At 37.4% G+C, this 22,726-nt stretch overlaps 3 protein-coding genes across 3 annotated transcripts; all 3 read right to left on the reverse strand.

The window, feature by feature from the left end:
- Positions 1 to 10,252: 10,252 nt before the first annotated feature.
- LOC132676685 (olfactory receptor 5L1-like) lies at positions 10,253 to 11,203 on the reverse strand. The gene has a single exon (XM_060628715.3). The coding sequence runs from the start codon at positions 11,201 to 11,203 to the stop codon at positions 10,253 to 10,255; it is 951 nt and encodes a 316-aa protein (XP_060484698.2).
- Positions 11,204 to 15,984: 4,781 nt separating this feature from the next.
- On the reverse strand, positions 15,985 to 16,926 carry LOC132676686 (olfactory receptor 5D18). Its single transcript, XM_060628717.1, has one exon. It carries the CDS (start codon positions 16,924 to 16,926, stop codon positions 15,985 to 15,987), a length of 942 nt encoding a protein of 313 aa, XP_060484700.1.
- A 3,846-nt stretch (positions 16,927 to 20,772) lies between these two features.
- LOC132676621 (olfactory receptor 5L1-like) lies at positions 20,773 to 21,721 on the reverse strand. Its single transcript, XM_060628655.2, is given in 2 exon segments — positions 20,773 to 21,166; positions 21,168 to 21,721. Coding segments are annotated over 2 exon segments (948 nt in total).
- Positions 21,722 to 22,726: the final 1,005 nt, after the last annotated feature.

A 22,726-nucleotide genomic window follows, 5' to 3' on the forward strand; every position in this document is an offset into this window, starting at 1 on the left:
ACAATTTGTTAATATATCATCAAGTTAGCTAACATACCGGGTATACAGTATGTTCTTGGTTTTGGGGGTAGATTCCCATGATTCATCGCTTAGGTACAACACCCAGTGCTTATCCCAGCAAGTGCCCTCCTCAATGCCCACCATCCATTTTCCCCACTCCTTCAATCCCCCTGGCCATAAACCCTCAGTTTGTTCTCTGTATTTAAGAGTCTCTTATGGTTTTTGTCCCTCTCTGTTTGGAACTATTTTTTCTCCTTCCCTTCCCTCATGGTCTTCTGTTAAGTTTCTCAGATTCCACATAGGAGTGAAAACATATGATATCTGTCTTTCTCTGACTGAAAAAAATAATAATCTTTTCCAAAGAAGACATCCACATAGCCAACAGACACATGAAAACGTGTTCAACATCACTCATCATCAGGGAAATACAAATCAAAACCACATTAAGATACCACCTCACACTAGTCAGAGTGGATAAAATTAACATCTCAGGAAACAACAGATTTTGGCAAGGATGTGGAGAAACGGGAACCCTCTTGCACCATTGGTGGGAATGCAAACTGGTGCAGCCACTCTGGAAAACAGTGTGGAGCCTCCTCAAAAAATTGAAAAGAGATCTACCGTATGACCCAGCAATAGCACTACTAGGAATTTATCCAAAGGCTACAGGAGTGCTGACTCATAGGGGCATATGTACCCTAATGTTTATAGCAGCACTTTGAACAATAGCCAAATTATGAAAAGAGCCTAAAAGCCCATCAACTGATGAATGGATGAAGAAGATGGGGGACATATAAACAATGGAATACTACTTGGCAATGAGAAAGACTGAAATCCTGCCATTTGCAACAACGTGGATGGAACTGGAAGGTGTTAAGCTAAAAGTCACGATTTTAAGTTATATTTACATATATGTATATATAATTCATAAAATTGTTGTTTAACTTTTCATAGCATACAGTTATTTCCTTCATTTAATCTCTATTGCAAACTTTCATAATTCTTTTTAGGTCTCATTCTCTTTTTGGGTCTCTTCTTCTCACTACCAGAAAATGATTTCTGTCTTGTAGAGAAAAAGATCCGATAGCAAGGAAGTATATGCTCAACTTTCTCATCAAGTCATGATATAAGCATTTGGATTCATCGATGGCTTCCTCTCTCCTTTCTTTTCCTTTCGTGGAATATCATGCCCTCACATTTTCTGAGGTTAATCCCTTCAACAGTGCACCCAGTTCTGATGTCTGCATCAATTAAGATACTTATACCATTACTACTAACCTTTCCTTCATAACCTTGCAGCACATAACATTGAAGTCAATGTCACCTTTAAAAACATTACTCTGTATCTACTTCCATTTATTTTCTTTCATCTTATTTCAAGGTTTTCTTATAAGCATCTACACTGGTTTCTACTTTCTCACTTCAGCCTACTCACATAGGATTTTTATCCCAATGACTTAAAACCCTTTTTGTTTCAATTCCAAACTACGTCCTATTCGTCAAAGTCAAAGATTTTTCAGTAGGTAATGAAATTTATTTCTCTATTTCATGTAATAGCTTTGACATCTCCTTTCTTCTTTTTTTAAATCATGTTTATTCATTTTTGATAGAGTGTGAGTGGGGGAGGGGTAGAGAGCGAGGGGGACAGAGGATCTGAAGTGGGCTCTGCACTGACAGCAGAGAGCCTGATGCAGGGCTTAAACTCACAAACTGTGATATCACAACCTGACCTAATGGCAGACACTCAACCTGCTGAGCTACCCAGGTGCCCCAACCTCTCCTTTCATCTTAAAATACCTTCCTCTCTTGGCTTTTGTACGCCTCTCTTGATTTCATTCCTAATGTCAATTTGCCCCTATTCAGCCTCCGTCATGCACAGTGGCACTTTCCTAGGGCTTCCTTCTCAATCTACTTCTCTCCTCGCTATGTACACTCTCCCAACATAATTCTGTGCCTTTCCTTACAGTACCGAGTAGACAGTGATAACTTTCACATGGGCATCTGTCCGACTCAGAGTGACCTAACAAAGAGTCACATGTACATTTCAGTATGCCAAAAACTATATTTAATTACTATTGTTTCCTACAACATATGACTATTCTATGATTCCTGTCTTGAATATATATCTGCCACTTCCACTGCTAGTCCAAGTAAGATACCTCCTCTTACCCAAAGCCAAAGAAGAACCATTGATACAATCTGCAAAACGTGGCAAACATCCAATGTTTCCTTCTTTTTTTAAAAATACAATTTAATGTTTATTTACTTTTGAGAGAGAGAGAGAGACAGAGGGCGAGTGGCGGAGGGGCAGAGAGAGGACTAGACATAGAATCTGAAGAAGGTTCCAGGCTCTGAGCTGTCAGCGCTGAGCTGGATGCAGGGCTCAAACGAACAGACCATGAGCTCACGACCTGAGCCAAATTTGGATGCTCAACCGACTGAGCTACCCAGGTGCCCCAGAAACATTCCCTTCTTATCATCATTGACACTCCATTATGTAATGTCATCCCTCACTTTCTTCAGTTGAACTTCTTAATTGGCCTCATTTTCTCTGATCAATTCCCATTCTACTTTCAAACACGCTACAAAATGAATTCATAAACCACTGTAAGAATTACCTGTATAAAATAGATTTTGTGTTATGTAGTCTTCTTCCTACACTTAAATATTCCTTGTCCCCTACAAGCTCAGCATTGAAATACCTTCAGTGTTCACATATATTCCCATTTTTATCTCATATACTGTATCTCACTCCAAACACTTTGCTTTAAAAAAAAAAAAAGTGTTAATTGGAGAAAGTGCTATCTCTGAGCTACTAGTCAACTCTTTGGAGTTCTCCCTTCCTGAAATACATATGGCATCCTCCTTAGAAAATATCAACTCTCATTGAATGACAGCTCATCTGTTCCTGTCTACAAATATGAGAGATAAGATTGTCAATTGACCTAAAAGTGGAACAATGGCCACCACTGTGAAGGCAAAAGGGATAAAATTAGAGCCAGTGGCTAGAAAGGCAAACGTGGATGAAATGCCTCTTTGTTATGTCATGCCCTCTTTTGGTATCTATGAAGAATGACTACCAAAAAGTAGGCATGAAAAAAAGAGGCTCATCTTTAAGGCCAATGCTAAAATAAGCTTGGGGGTCTGAGCCACGGAGAAGAACCACTTTTTGCTGAACTTTTTTGCTACCAAATCCTTTATTTCTAATCACAGAATCAAAGGTAATGAAGAAATTAATTTTTATAGAGAATATTTTCTTACAATGATCTTTCAAGGATGTTATATACTTTCAGATTAAAAAGACTTTCAGGAAAGGAAATATAAATGTCAAATGGAACAATAGAAGGGGAAAGGAATAGAAGATATAAAAGAGTCAGAAGCATCCAAAGAGGAACCAAAAAATCTGCTCTTCAATGCAATTGGTAGGTGAGGATGAAATTGGGGGCTTCGAAAAGAGTTTAGTAAAATAGTATATTCTGACAGACAAAGCTCTATATTGAGCGCTAGTCACTAACTTTGTAAAGCATTTTTCTGTTGCCTCAAAGCCACTCCCCTAATCCTACACCAGTCCTGTCACCTGTGTGTTGACAATTGTTCGTATGAACACATGACTACAGGATAGAATAAATAGTATGACCTACAAATGCATTAGCCTCAATTTATACTTCAGTCTGCTCAACTTAAAAAAAAATAAGAAGCAATGAGAGCTGTGTTTATAGTTAGATTTCTAATCAGAGTCCAATAATGCTGAAGATTGTCTTAAGAATATCATCTATTAAATGTGATTTTTTTTGTTGGTGGTGGTGGTGGTAATGTTGCTTTTGCTGGAAATACCTTGAGAAATAAAACCTGTGTTATTCTAAGTATGTGTCTTCTCTGGGCACCTCGGTGGCTCAGTCAGTTAAGCATTCGACTTTGGCTCAGGTCGTGATCTCACAGTTCGTGGGGTTCAGGCCCGCATCAGGCTCTGTGCTGACAGTTCAGAGTCTGGAGCCTGCTTCGGATTCTGTGTCTCCCTGTCTCTCTGCCCCTTCCCCGTTCATACTCTGTGTCTTTCTGTCTCAAAAATAAATAAAACATTTAAAAAATTATAGGCATGTGTCTTCTCAAAAGATCAGTTTTCTGTGTGTAAAATAAACGATTTTATGAAGATGAGCACTTGAAATCCTGCCCAACTCTGATGTCCCAGGATTATGTGAAGAACACTTACCAGATCACTGTCTTTCTTTCATTTACCTTACTACTCTGTTGTCAGCATCAGTTCATTTTTCACTGGAAAAATCAGCTTTGACAGTTATGGAAAGTTTGACAATATTAAAAAAACAATCCATTGCAAGATTTTCCATAATCCATGTGTACAGGCCTTTTATGTCCATATAAGAAATCTGGGCCTCCCTTAGGAAGGCAGTGTTTCCTTAGGATAATGCAACACCTTTTATATTTTGCCTTGAGTCTTCTGAGATTAGCTTTCAGATCTCATTTAGGATCCCAGGAACACACACTCTGATATCCAAATCCCAGTGGGAAAAGATATGTGAGCAATTAAACAGTTCTACTGAGGAATTGTTTAACTCAAAAACACAAAATGAAATGATGAAATGTGTTTTTCTGTAACTTGAAGATGTCTCAAAGAAAACTATATTTTTTAGTTTTGAAATGGTAGATTATTATTTTTTTAATTTTTTTAATGTTTATTTTTGACAGAGAGAGACAGAGCATGAGCGGGGGCGGGGGGGTTGGGGGCAGAGAGAGAAGGAGACACAGAATCCAAAGCAGGCTCCAGGCTCTGAGCTGTCAGCACAGAGCCAGACGCGGGGCTCAAACTCTTAGACTGCGAGATCGTAACCTGAGCCAAAGTCAGGTGCTCAACCGACTGAGCCACCCAGGCGCCCCAATGAAATGATAGATTATTATATAAAATTAGAATATGTTATTTTTCGTCTGATTTAACCAGCTCAAAGCAATTTATCAAACAGCTATCAGAGTATTATTCTATGTGAAGCAAGAATAACTGGAAAGAAGCAAGAATATTTCTATCTAGCTGTTGAAAATTAGAAGACCTTAAAGTCAAATGTCAGTGGAAAACCAATTACCAATTATGACTGAAGTTAATGACTCTGATATGTGCTAAGTGTGCATCTATGTGCAAGTGAGATTCTGGCCATCCAAGGCCAGAATAGCTCAGAGAATCTTTCTTTAATAAATACATCTGCTCTGTAAATATGTGTACCAGACAGTGTTTTGGGTACAAAACAGAAAGAAGAAAGATAACTTGAACTGCACATTTAAGAATTTTGTCAATTACAGAATAGTGAATAAGAGATGATAAAAGAAACAACATAAACAATTACACAAAGTTTGGAAAGTGTGTGGCATAATTGTAGACCTGAAAATGAGATTTAGAAAGAATGTGTTGCCTCATGAAGAAAGATAAGGCTGGATCTGTATATATACATCTTGGTATTTTGGCAAAGAGAACTATAAGCAGCTTTGAACTTCTATATGCCCAGAAGATTTATATCAACAAAAAGAAGCTCCATTTCTAACAGAACCTCAGTTAAGTTATTAGCTCACTAACCATTCACGCGAACCAATCCACGCAGAAACCAGTCACTGCATCTCTTGATTACTGGCCATTAACACTTCCTCAAATCCCATTGGCTGAATGCTGGGGAACATCATCAAAAAGATGTGAAAGCTTCTGCACAGCAAAGGAAACAATCAGCAAAAGTAAAAGGCAACCTATGAAATGGGAGAAGGTATTCACAAATGAAATATCCAATACACTTATCAAACTTAACACTTACAAAACAAATAATCAGTGAAGAAATGGGCAAACGATATGAACAGACACTTCTCCAAAGAAGACATCCCGATGGCTAACAGACACATGAAAAAAGGCTCAACATCACTCATCATTAGGGAAATACCACAATTAAAACCACAATGAGATACCACCTCATGCCAGTCAGAATGGCTAAAATTAACAACTCAGGCAACAACAGATGTTGACAAGGACGCGGAGAAAGAGGACTTTTTTTGCACTGCTGGTGGGAATGCAAACTGGTACAGCCACTTTGTAAAACAGTATGGATGTTCCTCAAAAAGTTAAAAATAGAACTACCTTATGACCCAGCAATTGCACTACTAGGTATTTATCCAATGGATACAGGTGTGCTGTTTCAAAGGGGCACATGAGTCCCAAAGTTTATAGCAGTGCTATCGACAATAGGCAAAGTATGGAAAGAGCCCAAATGCCCATCGATGGATGAATGGATAAAGATGTGGTATATATATACAATGGAGTATTACTCGGGAATGAATGAATGAAATCTTGCCATTTGCAACTGAATGGTTGGAACTAGAGGGTATTATGTTAAGGGAAATTTGTCAGAGAAAGACAAATATCATATGACTTCACCCATACATGGAATTTAAGATACATTACAGATGAACATAAAGGAAGGGAAGCAAAAATAATATAAAAACAAGGAGGGGACAGAACATAAGAGACTTTTAAATACAGAGAACAAACTGAGGGTTGCTGGAGGAGTTGTGGGTGGGGGGATGGGCTGAATGGGCAAAGGGCATTAAGGAAGACACTTGGGATGAGCACTGGGTGTTATACATAGGGAATGAATCACTGGAATCTACTCCTGAAATCATTATTGCATTATATACTAACAAACTTGGATATTAATTAGTTAGTTAATTTTAATTAATTAATTAATTTTAATTAATTAATTAATTAATTAAAAACAACAACAAAAAACATGACTGCTGAGTGACTGATGAGTTAGATTCAGATACTCAGAGGCTCCTCACCCCCTCCCTTGTCCTTGAAATGTATGTCTTGCCTGCCTTTCCCACTCCCAGAGGCTGCTCCAAGGACCTAGCCTTGAGTTAGTGATGTGTTGTTAAGAACACCTGCATGGTATATGTGACTGAACCCAGTTAGGATCTTTTTATAAACTTTTAAGATTTGGTGGGTGGGTGCGGGGATCCATTTTGTCTTGCTACTGCCCAAGACAAGCTTCATATATAAATTCCCTTTGCTTATTAAAACTGGTACCTATCAACCTGGAGTGACCTGCCTTTTCCTTCTGGTCTCTCCCTGCCCTCCAAATAATGGCGCTGGCCTCAAATTATACCTGAAAAGCTCCCAAGAGAGTTGCAAATCAACCTTGCAAAGTCAGAGGCCAACTAAGAATAGGAGAGTTTGGGTCCCCACCGGAAAATTGAGATGCAAATAGTAAGAGAATGAGAATTGCATATCAACTCCTATAGTTTGCAAGTAAGAGAGCAATCAGATTATATAAATAAAACAAAACCACTTAAAGAAATAGAAAAGAAACTTTTGTGTAGTTGCTTTTCAGATATTTGAGGAACACTCAGTGTTTCTCAATTATTCCCAGACAATTGTGGATGTTATCTATGAAGTAACCTTGGGAGGGAAAAAGAAACCTGATATTTAAATTTTTTTGTGAAGCTGAATGTAAATGAGACTTTTTTTATTTCTTTGTTTCTTTGTTTCTTTCTTTCTTTCATAAAACGAAACAATCAGCCTCTCCATATGAAAATTGAGCCTGTGTCTTAGTAGGATATGGAGACCAGTAACTATTCAAGCCCAGATTAAAGCTATTCTGTGTCTCTGAGACCCTAAAACCCAAGGTCTCTGAAAGGAACATTGCAGATTCTGAAGAGAGATCAGAGTAGTAACTGGGTAAAATGTGAGCTTCTGGCTAACCAAAAAGGCTTTTTAAACACACAAAAGCTCAATATCGAGGGTCCCTCTGAAGAGACTGGAGCTCTTACATACTGAAGCCTGCTAGTCCCGTGACTCCTGGCTCAAGTGGCTGTCTCTCTAGGTGAAATTGGAAAATGTTGGGAGACTTTTTGCCTATCACAAAGGTAGGGAAGGGTGGTAAAGGTAGCCAATGAGTAGAGGTCAGGGATCCTGCAAAACATCCCATAATATACAGACCAGACCCCTATAGCACAGAATTATCTAGAGAGAAAGGCCAATAGTGCCAACGTGGAGAAACCCTGTTCTGGTTGGAAGACCAAAGGTGAAAGATGTTTTTCTCTTACCTTTATCTTAAAACCCAAGTCTCATGGGTGAGGTAGGAAATCTCACTCCATTTACAACATTTAAAAAGCAATATAGAGCCATATTTTTATCATATGCACAATATATAACTCCATTCTTGGTCATTATTTATTCATCAATTAAAAAGAAATAATGAGTAGCTGTCTTTGCCAGGAATACTGGAATATTTCTAAGTAACTCTTACCCTCAAGGATATCTTTTTAAGAAACATCAGGAGTGCATTTTATGAGCCAGGTCTTTGCAGTTTTGTTGTTATGTTTAAGTTCAGTGATAACTCTGAGTCAGGCAACTTGTCTTCGGTTTATATTTGAGAGACTCAAGGTTAAGCAAGATTAAGCATCTTCCTCAAAATCACTCTTCAGGATCTGAAACTGGCTCCATCCTATTTCACTTAAGCAACAAAGACCTATATTATGTTTAAATCAGCAAGTCCAATAAAAATATAGTCAATAACAAATATAAAATGAAATCTTAAGAAAGTAAGAAAACAAGGGGAGTGTTAATATTGTAGGAACACAGGAAAAGTACATTATACTTTGGCCTTTAAAAGGTGGATGTCTTAAATTTGAAAATGGACGTTTTTTTAATATGTCAAGCTCTAATCCCTGGGACCTGCAAATGCCACCTTGTTTGGGAGAAGGTCATTTGCAGATGTGATTAGGCTAAGGATTTTGAGATGAAGAGATTATCCCTGATTACCTGAGTGGGCGGTAAATGCCTTCACAGGTGACCTCAGAGAGTCAGTCTCTTTCATACACACACACACACACACACACACACACACACACACACGAGTAATAAAGATGGAGAGCAAAGATAATTGAAGATACCAGCCTTGAAGTTTGAAGTAATACAACCCCAAGTCAAAGAATGCTTGCGGCCACCAGAAACTGCAAGAGTTGAGGAAAGCATTGTCCCCAAGAAGCTCCTAAAGGTATATGGCTTTCTTGGCACTTTGATTTTGGCCCAGTAACAGTGATGTCAAATTTCTGCCCTCACAACCTATAAGACGATAAAGTCTATTGTTTGAAGCCACCAAATTTATAGTCCTCTTTCTTTTTTTCCCCAGAAGCCATGGGAAACCAATGCAATCAATAAGTTTAGGATATAATAGATTTGAAAAAAAAGTAAATGCCTAAAATAATATAAGGCAAAAGAAAACATTAGTAAGAACACAGAAACTTAAGAAAAGTAAGGCATCAGATACATAATCTACTTATCTAATCAAGGATTAAAATATAGAATGGAGAATAAAAGGTAAAACTAAAAATAACCATAGTAATATCAACAAATAATTTATTAATCATTTATAATATATCATATATAATGCTAAGAATTTAAGAGACATAATTTAATTTTCATGGAAATTTTATTAGAAAATTATAGTATTGTCTCTATTTTGTAGAAGAGACAGTTTTTTTTAACTTATTATTTTATCGAAGTATACTTGACATACAATGTTATATTATTTTCAGGGGTACAACATAATGATTCAACAATTCTATACATTACACAAGACTCACCATGGTAGGTTTGGTTATCATCTGTTACCACACAACATTATTACAAATTATTGACTGTATTTCCTATGCTGTACTTTTCATCCCATGACTTAAATTTTATGACTGGAACTTTGTGCTTCTTAATACCCTTAAAAGAAACTTTAAAACTTCTGAAAGTATAATATGGCAATGGAAAAAATAATTTAAAAAATGACTAAAAATATTACACAGAAATTTACTCCAAATGTTCACTAAAATACATAGGTTATGAGACAGATGTGTGTGCATTCCCTAGAAAAATGAAAGTCTAATGAAAAAGGTTGCATGCTTTAACGATGATGAAACGACTTGTCTTTCTATGTGCACTTTGTTAGAAATATATTGATTTGTTCTCAAGCCAAGAAACAGAGTCTAACAAGGCCTCCCAAACCCACTCAAGGCAATTAGAGATTGGGGAAAGCAGCAACATTACCAGGTGCATTTGAATCATCCATAAAACAGATAATATATGGCTTAATAAGACAAGCAAGTGGAAAACAAAAAAGCATGCATAGTCCCCCAACTCATAAAATTTTTACCTACTTTACTTTTCATTCACATCCACCCAAAACCAGCCCCTCATTAAATATCTGATGTCTAGTTAAGAAAATAATTTTTCAAAAGGTAATCTAGATCCCAACACTTTCTTGAGTGCTTCCTTCACATCCTTGTTCCACAGGCTATAGATGAGGGGGTTGAGCATGGGAATCACTACAGTGTAGAACACCGTGGCCACCTTGTCAGTATCCATACTGTTGCCAGAACTGGGCTGGCAGTAAGTGAAAAGGATTGTTCCGTGGAAGACAAAGATGGCTGTGAGGTGGGAGGCACAGGTGGAAAAGGCTTTGCGCCTTCCCTCGGCAGAGTGCATCCTCAGGATGGTGATGAGAATTAGCAAGTAGGACGTGAGGATGATCACGATGGTGGTGATCTCATTGAAGGTGGCCACGAAGTACAGCAGCAGTTCATTCATAGTGACATCAGAGCAAGCAAGGGATAAGAGAGGGGGCAGATTGCAGAAGAAGTGGTCAATCACATTTGATGTGCAGGACGGGATCTCCAGAGCTAAACACAAGTGGATCAGAGAGCACCCCATCCCACACAAGTAGCAACAAGACACCAGCTCCACACAGAGATTCCGGGACATGGTGACCGTGTACAGCAGTGGGTTCCAGATGGCCACAAAGCGGTCATAGGCTGTCACAGCCAAAAGGAAGACCTCAGTGATTGTATAGGTACAAAAGAAATAGAATTGCACCATGCATCTCAGGAAGGAGATGGCTTTGTCCTCTTTTAAGATACTGGACAGCACCTTTGGCATGATGACAGTGGAGTAGCAAAAGTCCACAAAGGACAAGTGGCTGAGGAAAAAGTACATGGGAGTGTGAAGGTGACAGCTGACCTGAATCACTGCCATCATGCCCAGGTTGCCCAGCACTGTGACTCCATAGATGAGAAGGAACACAGAGAAGAGGGTGACTCTCAACTCAGGGGCTTCTGAGAATCCGAGGAGAATGAACTCGGTCACACCGGAGCAGTTTCCCGTGCCCATGTTCCCATTTGATTGAGGTTGGAGAGAAATATTCATAGTTATCCTCCATTGTGTGATCCCAGATTCATTTTTTGGCTGTCTCTTAAAAAGAAAGACATGAAAATGCATAAGATGGTTATTTTTTTCCGCAAAGAATTAGGACATGGCTTTTGTGAAGTTTAGGAAAAGTGCAGGCATTGTGGAAAGATGCGTAAGGTCACACGTTGATTCACAGATCACACAGAAACATCCACATCCATCATAGCGTATGATTCCTTAAGCGAGTCCTACATAATTTACAGCTTGACACTGAATCATTAGAAAGACCTCAAACATACTAGCCACATTGTGTTATGAAACTCAAATCCCCTTTTCCTGGCAGAGTGTTTAATGAGTACTGAATCTAGTGAGATCTCAGAAAATAATGTTTTAAAATACACCATGCCCTTCCCTGTTTTCCACTGAAATGTCGAGAAGCATGTCTGTTGAAAGTTGTTAACCCACAAGTGTTGATTTTTTACCCATATGTTTAGATGTTTAGCTTTTATACTCCATGCTCACATCTTTTTTTCTGTAAATTAACACAGTGATTTTCTTAATTTTGTTGTTCAGTGTAAGCATTTGACTCAATTTTGGCTCAGGTCATTATCTTACCATTGTGAGATTGAGCCCCGCATCCTGCACTGCTCTGAGCAGAGAGCCTGCCTGTGAGTCTCTCTCTCCCTCTCTCTGCCCCACCCTGCTCGCACTCCCTCTGTGTCTCTCAATATAAACAAATAAACAAACAAACAAAAGAGAAAGTGAGTGATTCCAACATTTTTATGAGAAACCACTTCCAAACATATTAGTTGAAAACAACAACTGTTAATTGAATAGGTCACCGTTGCATAAGTCTGTAAGATAGTACTGCAGATCTGATCATGACATGATTGATCTCGGCTTGGTCTGCTTATGTATATGATATGAGCTTGGCAGTTTAGGTGATCTAAGAGGACTTCACACCCATGTAGGGCACTTGGCTAGATGCCAGATCATATGCTGGAGGTAAGGGTGACAGGCTGTGCCTGTTAACACGGCAACTTTCCTGAGAGATTGTGAAAATCCCCAAGGTTATGAAAAAGCCATGTTGCCTCTCAGAGGCTTAGAACTTGAACAACGTCATTGCAACTACTCTCCATTAGCCAAAGCTACTCAGAAAAGCAGACTACCCTCCAGGAGTGGGGAAACTGACTCCACCATGTAATCAGAAGATCTGCACGGTGGCATAGACACCAGAGGACTGGAGAATTTTGGCTATGTTTGCAATCTACCAGACTGGGTAAACAAACCCTGTTGAGAGAATTAATTTCCAAAATTTTGCCCTTCAACAAAATCGGAGAAACTCAGTATAAATTTTGTTTGATGCGTTATTTTTAAAATTTCTGATAAAAAATCATTGTGAGGAACTGGCACATAACTTGGGTGAGTTGAAAGATTTGAGTGACCTTACTAATACAGCACAATTTCTGACACAGTTTCTAGTCTCATTTACTCTTAACATGACCAAAAAGTCTCAGCATTTTCTTTTTAAGAAGTAGAAATAGAGATGATGCTTAACCCTCTTGCTTTCTAGCATTAAGTGATATCTTTCCATGGATACATTTAATTAACTGAAATAAAAAATCCAAATATATATTCATGATATTTCTCATGAAAATAAATATTTGCAAACACATTTTTTTTCAATTTTGGGTAATTGTATTTTATCAAAATTTGCAAATGCAATTATGTTTTTGATTAGTGATACAATTATTATTGTATTATTACAAGGTTAACTTAATCTATGAAAAAGAACGTTCAATATTGCCAAGAGCAATATTAATCCAAGAGATTAAAAGTATGAATGTCATTTATAAAATTATAATATTCAATGGATTGGGGTAACATTGAACATGAGTTGAGGAAGAAGAGTGACAGAAATCTGCTTTCAGATGTTCTTATTTATGTAATTTAAATGAATTATGCTACACAACAGAAATCACACTTTTTGTGCTATTTAAATTTATGATGAAATATTTTGTATGCAGACTTAAATTCTTTCCAAAACTGAGATGCACACAACCAAAAAGTTTGGAGGCTAATATGTCATGTTCTATATAGAAGCAACAGAATCTGTCACAATGAATTTGAAATGTGGCAACTTGAAATGAAAGAAAACACAAGATTGTCTGCTAGAGTTTAGTAGAAGACATGTCTGGAGTCTTAACCGACTGCTTTCATTTCTGTCAACAATTGCTTTTACAACCTTGGCCGGGTCACTTACGTGTTACGGGCTTTGGTTTCCTCAGAGTAAAAGCTAAATGGTTGGTGTTACTTTTACCCCCAAATGATCATCCTTTGTCCAAGCAAGACACAAGTAAAATGAGAGCCTCTCTAAAGAGGGATTACCCATCTTTGATTCAATGTAAGAGTCACATAAATAATTTCCCAAATTTTGAGGAAAATTAGGATTGTATAAGTGTAGGAAAATTGTATTCATTTATGAATAATGAGTTAATTTGTTGTATAAGTGTGTAAGTGAGTAAAGGAGAAAAGGCTTAACTAGAGATTGATCCAGAATGGGCTTATGGAAAGAAAGGTGCCAAAATTCCACCCAATGCAAAATGCATTTTTGGAGCAGAATTCAAGGGTATTGACTGAAATAGCAAAATTTCAGGTATGAAGACATCAGCAGCAACAAAACATGGCCTTGAAGAAATTTATGTAACTAATTAGAGCTGGATACTATTGGAAGGGAAGACTGAACTGGAAAATTCAAGAACACAGAGATTGTTTACCTGCTGCCAACCTGTAATATATGTAATCCATTATAATTCCCTAAAGTTTGAAATATTTTCCTACAGCTGTGTAAAATATTGGCTAAAGAGACTGAGTATCCTTTTACCTCATGTTGTAAACTAAAAGGCTCACTAAAATGTATTGAGTGTCTTGAAAAAAAAAAGGACCAAAGGAAAGTAAAAGATAAATTTGTGGATATGCAGAGAAACCGAAGTCAATAGAAGAGAAATGCATTCCCTCCTCAGACATCCATTTCTAAAACACTGTTTCTTAGATTGTATCTTTCCATGTAAAATGGTTATTTAAGTGATTCCTTATTTTATGACGTATATAAATAGAACATTTTAATAATGATCATTAGTTCAAAATAATATGCACATTTCAAGTAACTTTATCGAGCCCATATAAAATTGTTCTCCCTTACCAGAATACCAGGAAATTTATGTTTTTCAATATAGTAATAATTTGTTTGCAATTTTAACTATCTATATTGAGTAGAGAGAAAGAGAAGCACGTGCAAGGTATTTAAGTAAACTGTGTTATTAATATTATAGAAATCTGGTATTTTAAATTTGCCAGATTAAGTAGGCCTTGATGCTAATTAGTATTTTTATTTTTATTGTATTTTGACTAAAGTATATAAACAATTAGTTTTGAGAACTTTTTTTTTAAGGTAGAAGTTTAGTTGAGAAGGATTCAAAGATTATGCTCATGTTTAGGAAAATAATTAATAAAGTTTTGATAATGTTTTTGACATCTTCATAAGCAGAATAATAGTATGAAACATAAGATGGGCAGGAACTCATTATGCTTATTTTTTGCATATAAGATATTCTGAAATCCAGGGGCTCCTGGGTGGATTGTCAGTTGAGCATCCAACTCTTGATTTTGACTAAGGTCATGATTCCAAGATTGTGGGACTTGGCCCTACATCAGGCTCTGTGCTAAGCATAGAACCTGCTTAAGATTCTCTCTCTCTCTTGCTCTCTTTCTCCCTCTGCCCTTCACTCTCTCTTTCCTCTAAAAAAAATAAATAAATAAAGAGAGTTTGTGAAATCCAATCTAACATCTTTAAACCTTTGGTGGAGCCTAAGATAGCTTATCAAACTGCACAATGGAGCTCCTTTGAAAACACATTCAAGATATAGACCATGTCTTATCAACTTGCCACTCATGCCTAGCAACCTATACACACAATGCAACACATGCACGCACACACACGCACACACACACACACACACACACTGCAACACACACAAACATGTTATATAGTAATCATTCAATAAAATGTTTGTTTGATAAGTAGCTCAGTATTGCATTCTGACCTCCCTGATTTTGCAATGCTTTGTTCTTCTGGATAAAACTCATATGTTGTGTCCTGAAACTCTGTTCATCTTGTTATCCAAAGCCAAGTTCAAACAACACCTATTTTTTGGAGGGGTTATTCAGAGTCCCCAAGGGACTTGAACTTTTCTTTCATTTAAACACTTGGTGGTACTTTTCATTCCCACTTTATACAAAGGCCACTTTCTTCACTGCCCTACTGTTAACACTGGGTTTTACATTGCGCAGAGAGGAATGCTATGTCCCATTTTAACTGCTACTTTTACTTTTAGGAGATAAATTCATATGTTTATTGAGAGCCTAGTCTACTCCAGGTATGTTACAAGAAAGGGAAATGAAATTAATGTTTATTGATATTATACAAAGTATCCACATAATATTTATATTACCTTTTAGACCTCACAATCAGATTAGGAGCTAATTTATGTTACCTCATTTTTGTGGATTAAAAACCAAAGATGAGGGGGATTGCTGACTTTTTTTCCAGTAAGCAAGAGAGAGCATCAAGGTCTCTTTGAATAAAAATCTGCATTCTTTTCATTGTACATCGACTCTTCATTATTTTTAAATGTATCTTTATAATCAATGTTTATGGGTACACGATTTATACTTCAGGGCCAAACTCTAGTCAAATAATATGCTTAAGAAAAAAAGATTTTAGTATCCATTATCTTGCCGACTGTATCCTTGACGTCCTTATTTCTCAGACTGTAGATCAAGGGATTCAGCATAGGAATCACCACTGTGTAAAACACAGATGCCACTTTGACTGTATGTTTGGAGTTTTTGGAGTTAGGAACACAGTAAAGGAAGAGGATGGTTCCATGGAAGATGGTGATGACTGTCAGGTGGGAGGCACAGGTGGAGAAGGCTTTGCGACGACCACTGGCTGAACGCATCTTGAGGATGGTGACAATGATAAACACATAAGACATGAGAATGATGAGCAGTGTACTGATCTCATTAAAGGTGGCAAAAATGAAAAGCAGCAACTGATTGATGTAAATATCAGAGCAAGACAGGGACAGCAATGCAGAGAACTCACAGAAGAAGTGATTGATTGTGTTGAAACCCTGGAAAGATAATCTGACAGCAGAACATGTGAGTATCAGGGAACATGCTACTCCCCATGCATATGATCCGACCACCAGCATGGCACAGAGTTTCTGGGACATGGCTGCTGTGTAGAGCAGAGGGTTGCAGATGGCCACAAAGCGGTCATAGGCCATCACAGCTAATAAAAAGGATTCAGCTACCACAAAGGTACAAAAGAAAAAGAATTGTACTACACATCCTGAAAGTGAAATGGTCCTGTCTTCTACAACTAGGTTTGCCAGGGTCTTGGGAACAATGATGGAGGAATAGGAGAAATCCACAAATGAGAGGTGGCTGAGGAAAAAGTACATGGGGGTGTGCAGTTTGGAGCTAATCTTGATTATAACTATCATCCCAATATTTCCTACAACAGTGACACTGTAGATGGCCAAAAAAATCAAGAAGAGAGGGACTTGCAGTTCTGAGTAATCTGAGAAGCCCAAGAGAGTGAACACAGCCCCAGTTTTATTTCTCTCTGACAGTAACATGATGGTTTCTGTTTGTCAGAATCTGAACTGGTCCTGAAAATAAAAATATTAAAGAGAGTGAACATCTAAGAAGCTTGCCTAACTGCCCCTTACACCACTGGAAGATGAAGCAAAATGTCTTTTCATAATTTCTTTATGTGTTTGTTAGCAAGATATGCTAACTATCTAATATTTGAAAATATGCAAAACAGTTTTTAAATGCTCTTTAAGTTAAAAAACAATATAATTATTGAATTAAAAAATTTTAAGTCTTTGGGGTGCCTGGCTGACTAGAGCATGCAACTCTTGATCTCGGCATTTTAAGTTCAAGACCCACATTGGGTGTAGAGATTATGTAAATAAATAAACAAACAAACAAACAAACAAATAAATAAATAAATAAGTTGATAGATAAAACCTTTAAAGATTGTTTAAGTTCTTAACTGTAAATTTTAATATTTATAAGCAGTATATGAGATAAAGGGATTTATGGTTATTTTAAATCAAACTTCCCATAAAGTTTTCAGTTTCCCTTGAACATTAGAAGTTCATAAAAGATACACCTAGGATAATATAATGACTGCTTATGCCAGCCTTATAATCAGTACAAAAATGAGAAATTTCCAAACAAATTAATGTCTACAACATATGTTTACACTATGACATTAAGAAAAAACACCCATAACACTTTATGTTACATTTCACAAAGTACTTTAATCTTTTTCTTTCTGACACAGTAAATCTGATATCAAATAAACCTTAACTTGTTTTTCAGGATATTCTTCTCAACAAATGGGCTCTTAATTGTCAACCTTTCCTCATCGCTTGATAAATAATTAGAATAGGTGATAAAGATAATCATGTCCACTTCCTTATTCTAGGGGTGATAAAAGAAACCTTGACTTTCCCAACGATATGCAAGTAGGGACTAATCTACGTATCTGTGACTAGTGCCCTGATTGGAGCCCCAGCCATGTGTCCATTCCTACACACCAGACTCTGACCCATGTTCTAGGTCTAGAAAGCAGGAAACTGTTAATCATCTCTCTGTTAAGGCTACCTCTGGTAGCCTTAACAGATGGCCCATCAATAAAGATATCAGATCATATTCAAGACTGAGAGCTTAATGGACCTCTTTGTCCCTATAGTCAGTCATACATCTGAGTACTAAAGACAACCTCAAAAAACATCCATCATGAAGCTAGACATTCTCATTATCACACTTCTTGCTTAATATAATATTTAACTTACTAAGGCTTTTCAGGTTTCATTTTAAATGAATGTGATATTCAACATGATGATTCTTGCATCCCAAATACTATTATTACATTGCTGGTAAAATCTTTCTCTACCATTGAGTCCAAGAAATATAACAGCTGAAATCTTCTTACCTTTGTTTTCCCTATTTTGTTCTAATTTTTCTCTAATTTTTTTCTGCTTTATCGTCTTAATTAAAGCTGGCCCTTTTAATTTTTTTTCACTAGAGAGTCTATTCAATCTCTGCTAGTTTCATTTTACTTAAATCTTCTCTATCCTACCTTGACTATATCTTCTGTAACTTACAGAAACAGAACAATACACATTCCCGAAGTTCTCAGACTTCTTCTATCCTCCCACCCAGGGTAGCCCTTGTTCATCTGAGCCAGGCCCTCTAAGACAAAACCGTGTAGCATAAATGCACTTTCTCTTCCTTGCGTGTTCAGATATGTTACTTTTGTAGTGACTAAATAATTCTCAAGAACTGTCTAGATCTAAGGGTAAGTTTCCCCCACCGTGCTGTTTCCCAGATACCCTACATTGAAATTAATATCAATCGGTCTCTAGAATCTGAAAACAAACCTGCTGATGGCAAAAGTAAGGCCACTCTTGGTTGGGACTGATGGTATATTCTTATATCTATAGTACAACCTTTGGGACATGAGCCCTAGAGATTATGTCTTGCCCCATTCCCTTGAGGTCATGAAATAAACAATTAAAATTAATCATTTTTCTCTGATGTAATGCTTGAAAACCTGGAGCAGCATTAGGAAAATTTTATACAAAAATTTATATAAATGTATTTTAGATTTTATTAATTTAGTCTGGAAGAAAAGGAGAGAGAGAGTGTGGGAGGGGCAGAGAGACAGAGAGAGAGAGAGAATACCAAGCAGGCTCCACACTGTCAGCACAGAGCCCAGTGTGGGGCTTGAACTCATGAACCATGAGATCATGACCTGAGCCAAAACCAAGAGTCAGACACCTAGCCGACTGAGCCATCCAGGTGCCCCCAAGTGTTATATTTTAAAATCATTTCTCCAACCCCTGATTACTCGCATACATACCTACAACCATTATAAAAGTTATGGAATTATAAAAACCATCCTTATCAAATATTGAGTGGCTACCATATAGCAGGCGTAACTGTCTTCCTCCCTGCCATCCACTCTGACCCTGTTGGAGAAGGGTGAAGATCCCTCCTTTAGGTCATCATGATTCACTGAGAGTTAAAGCATAAATATTTAAAAAGTTAAATATCGAGTTGGGAAAATAGTCCCTTTGAAACCTTGTCCTATTCTATTACTCTTAACCACCTCTGCTTCTTTGATCTAGTCTGACCTCTTTGATTTTGTGTATTGCTTTTTGTTTTCCAAAAAATATTACTGACTCTTTCTTTATGGTCTTTTCTCCTCATGTTTCCTGCACACTGAAATGCTTTCCCTTAAGTTTTTGTTCAAATGCAGCTTTTCAGTGAAATCATCTATGAACATACTGTTTTACTTCAGGAGTTACTCTACTACCCAATTGAGTGATTAATATACTTCACATGATTCAAATGTATTTTCAATAATAATTAATTTCTTTAATTGTATATTGCCTGCTAAAATAAAAGTTCCAGGAAAGCAGAGATCATTCATTGCTTTGTTCACTAATATATCCCAAGTTCCTAGATGAATGAGTAGCATAAAGTCAGTGCACCATGAGTCTTCATTGAACAATAAATATGGCCTTCCAAAGGAACTGGGAATAGAGCCAAACTACCAGAACTATGAGAAATTTCAGTGCAGAGAGGAGATAGTTCACAAAGAATGATAAGGATGTTTTAAAAGTGGTTCTTGAAACTGCAGTCACAATAAAACAAAATACAAACAAACCAAAAAAAAAAAAATGTCCACTCCTCTGAACTTCCTTTTTTAAAAATTTTTTTTCCTTAAAGTTTATTTATTATTGAGAGACAGAGACAGAGCATGAGCATGGGACGGGCAGAGAGAGGAAGAGACACAGAATCTGAAGCAGACTCCAGGCTCTGAGCTGTCAACACAGAGCCTGATGTGGGGCTCAAACTCACAAACTGCGAGATCATGACGTGAGCCGAAGTCGGACACTCAACCAAGTAAGCCACCCAGGCACCCCTGAACTTCCTGTCTTTATCAGGTTTATTATAACAGAAATCTTGACCTTTTATTTTCTGTTCTTTACTTTTGTTTTCTTTTCTTTTTTTTTTTTTTTTTTTTTTTTTTGACATTTTCAAGATCAGGAGCAGCATGGTGAAATTACCAGCAAATGGAAAATATCTCAAGTATTCTCCTTTAGAAAAATTTACACGTAGTTATTCTAGAGTTTCATCATGTTGAACCATTTGGAAAATATTTTTTGCACAACAATTAATTGCAAAGCTACACTACTGATATAAGAATAACACAGATATGGTCCCATAAAAGGTGTATTTAAATTATCCATAGAAGATATTATATGGCTTAATTAGATAAGCAAGTGGAAAACAAAACAGCATGCAGAGTCCCCAAGTTTTATTTCCCTACTTTACTTTTCCATTCACACCCACCCAAATCCAGCCCGTCATTAAAGTCTCTGATGAAACTCTGAGTCTGGTTAAGAAAATAGTTTTCCAAAAGGTAATCTAGATCCCAACACTTTCTTGAGTGCTTCCTTCACATCCTTGTTCCGCAGGCTATAGATGAGGGGGTTGAGCATGGGAATCACTACAGTGTAGAACACCGTGGCCACCTTGTCAGTATCCATACTGTTCTCAGAACTGGGCCGGCAGTAAGTGAAAAGTATTGTTCCGTGGAAGACAAAGATGGCTGTGAGGTGGGAGGCACAGGTGGAAAAGGCTTTGCGCCTTCCCTCGGCAGAGTGCATCCTCAGGATGGTGATGAGAATTAGCAAGTAGGACGTGAGGATGATCACGATGGTGGTGATCTCATTGAAGGTGGCCACGATGTACAGCAGCAGTTCATTCATAGTGACATCAGAGCAAGCAAGGGATAAGTGGGGGCAGATCGCAAAAGAAGTGGTCAATCACATTTGATGTGTAGGATGGGATCTCCAGAGCTAAACACAAGTGGATCAGAGAACACACCATCCCACACAGGTAGCAACAAGACACCAGCTCCACACAGAGATTCCGGGACATGGTGACCATGTACAACAGTGGGTTGCAGATGGCCACGAAGCGGTCATAGGCCATCACAGCCAAAAGGAAGACCTCAGTGATTGCATAGGCACAAAAGAAATAGAATTGCACCATGCATCCCAGGAAGGAGATGGCTTTGCCCTTGTTTAAGATACTGGACAGCACATTTGGCACAATGGCAGTGGAGTAGCAAAAGTCCACAAAGGACAAGTGGCTGAGGAAAAAGTACATGGGAGTGTGAAGGTGACAGCTGACCTGAATCACGGCTATCATGCCCAGGTTGCCCAGCACCGTGACTCCATAGATGAGAAGGAACACAGAGAAGAGGGCGACTCTCAACTCAGGGGCTTCTGAGAATCCGAGGAGAATGAACTCGGTCACACTGGAGCAGTTTCCCGTGCCCATTCCTGCCAGGTGTTGGACTTAGGAAAACAAATGATAGATATTGTCTTTCTTCTAAAAAGGGAGGAAAAAACAGGTTAACATTAATTTCAGAAAAATATAACATTGATATCAAACAATGTATCTATAAGATATAACAGAAACACAGTGGTCAAGTAATTCAAAAGGTTGAAAGTCCCAGTGGATCCCACTGACCAAAATTGACTTAAGCATCAGCAGAAACCTTGAACGATTCCAACCCTTATCTATCACTTTATCTATGATTAACTTCAGTTTCTGGGTGGAATTTTAGATTCAATGATATATTTCAAAGCCATACAGACACTAGCGTCTGTTCTCTGAAGAAACTTAATAAGCTCTGTCCAGGAGAGTAACACCTACTCTGATTCTCCAAACACTCTTTTGTTTTTTTTATTTTTACGTGACTCTATCAGGAACATGAATTTGAAACAAAGTTTTCTCATATTCTATTTTGGAAAAGTGTGATAGAATTTTTGATGTTTGTGGCTCACAAAAACTCCTTAAAATCTGAATTATGAAACAAGAGATTTAAAATATACATTGAAAGTGAGAATTGTGCCTATCAAATCAACTATGTGGTTAATTGATTTACTAGTTTAATCAATTATAGTAATAGCGATCTATGCTAATAAAGATTCAGAGAGATAGATCTCTTGAATACCTTTTTCTGGAAAGTAATGAAGGGGCATATATCCAAGTCTTGACCCTGACAACAATAAAAGCTATCTGATATTTTTTTGATAGATTTTATTCCTCATAAGCTATTAAAAGATATTTAGTTACATTGATAAAATTGTGAAAAATCATTTCCAAAACTGTATTGCATTCCTGTTTATAATATTTGCCATAAAAAATATTTTCAGAAGTGGAGCTAGTGTTAAACTTTGGGGTGTCATATCTAGGACAGAAAATTATCATGCTATGTAAAATCCCATTTATGAGGTTTTTTTTTTTAAATAAAAAGAATACTGAATAGTACACTCAGCA

This window comes from Panthera onca, chromosome D1 (genome assembly GCF_046562875.1).
Source record: "Panthera onca isolate mPanOnc1 chromosome D1, mPanOnc1 haplotype 2, whole genome shotgun sequence".
Taxonomy (NCBI): Eukaryota; Metazoa; Chordata; class Mammalia; order Carnivora; family Felidae; genus Panthera; species Panthera onca.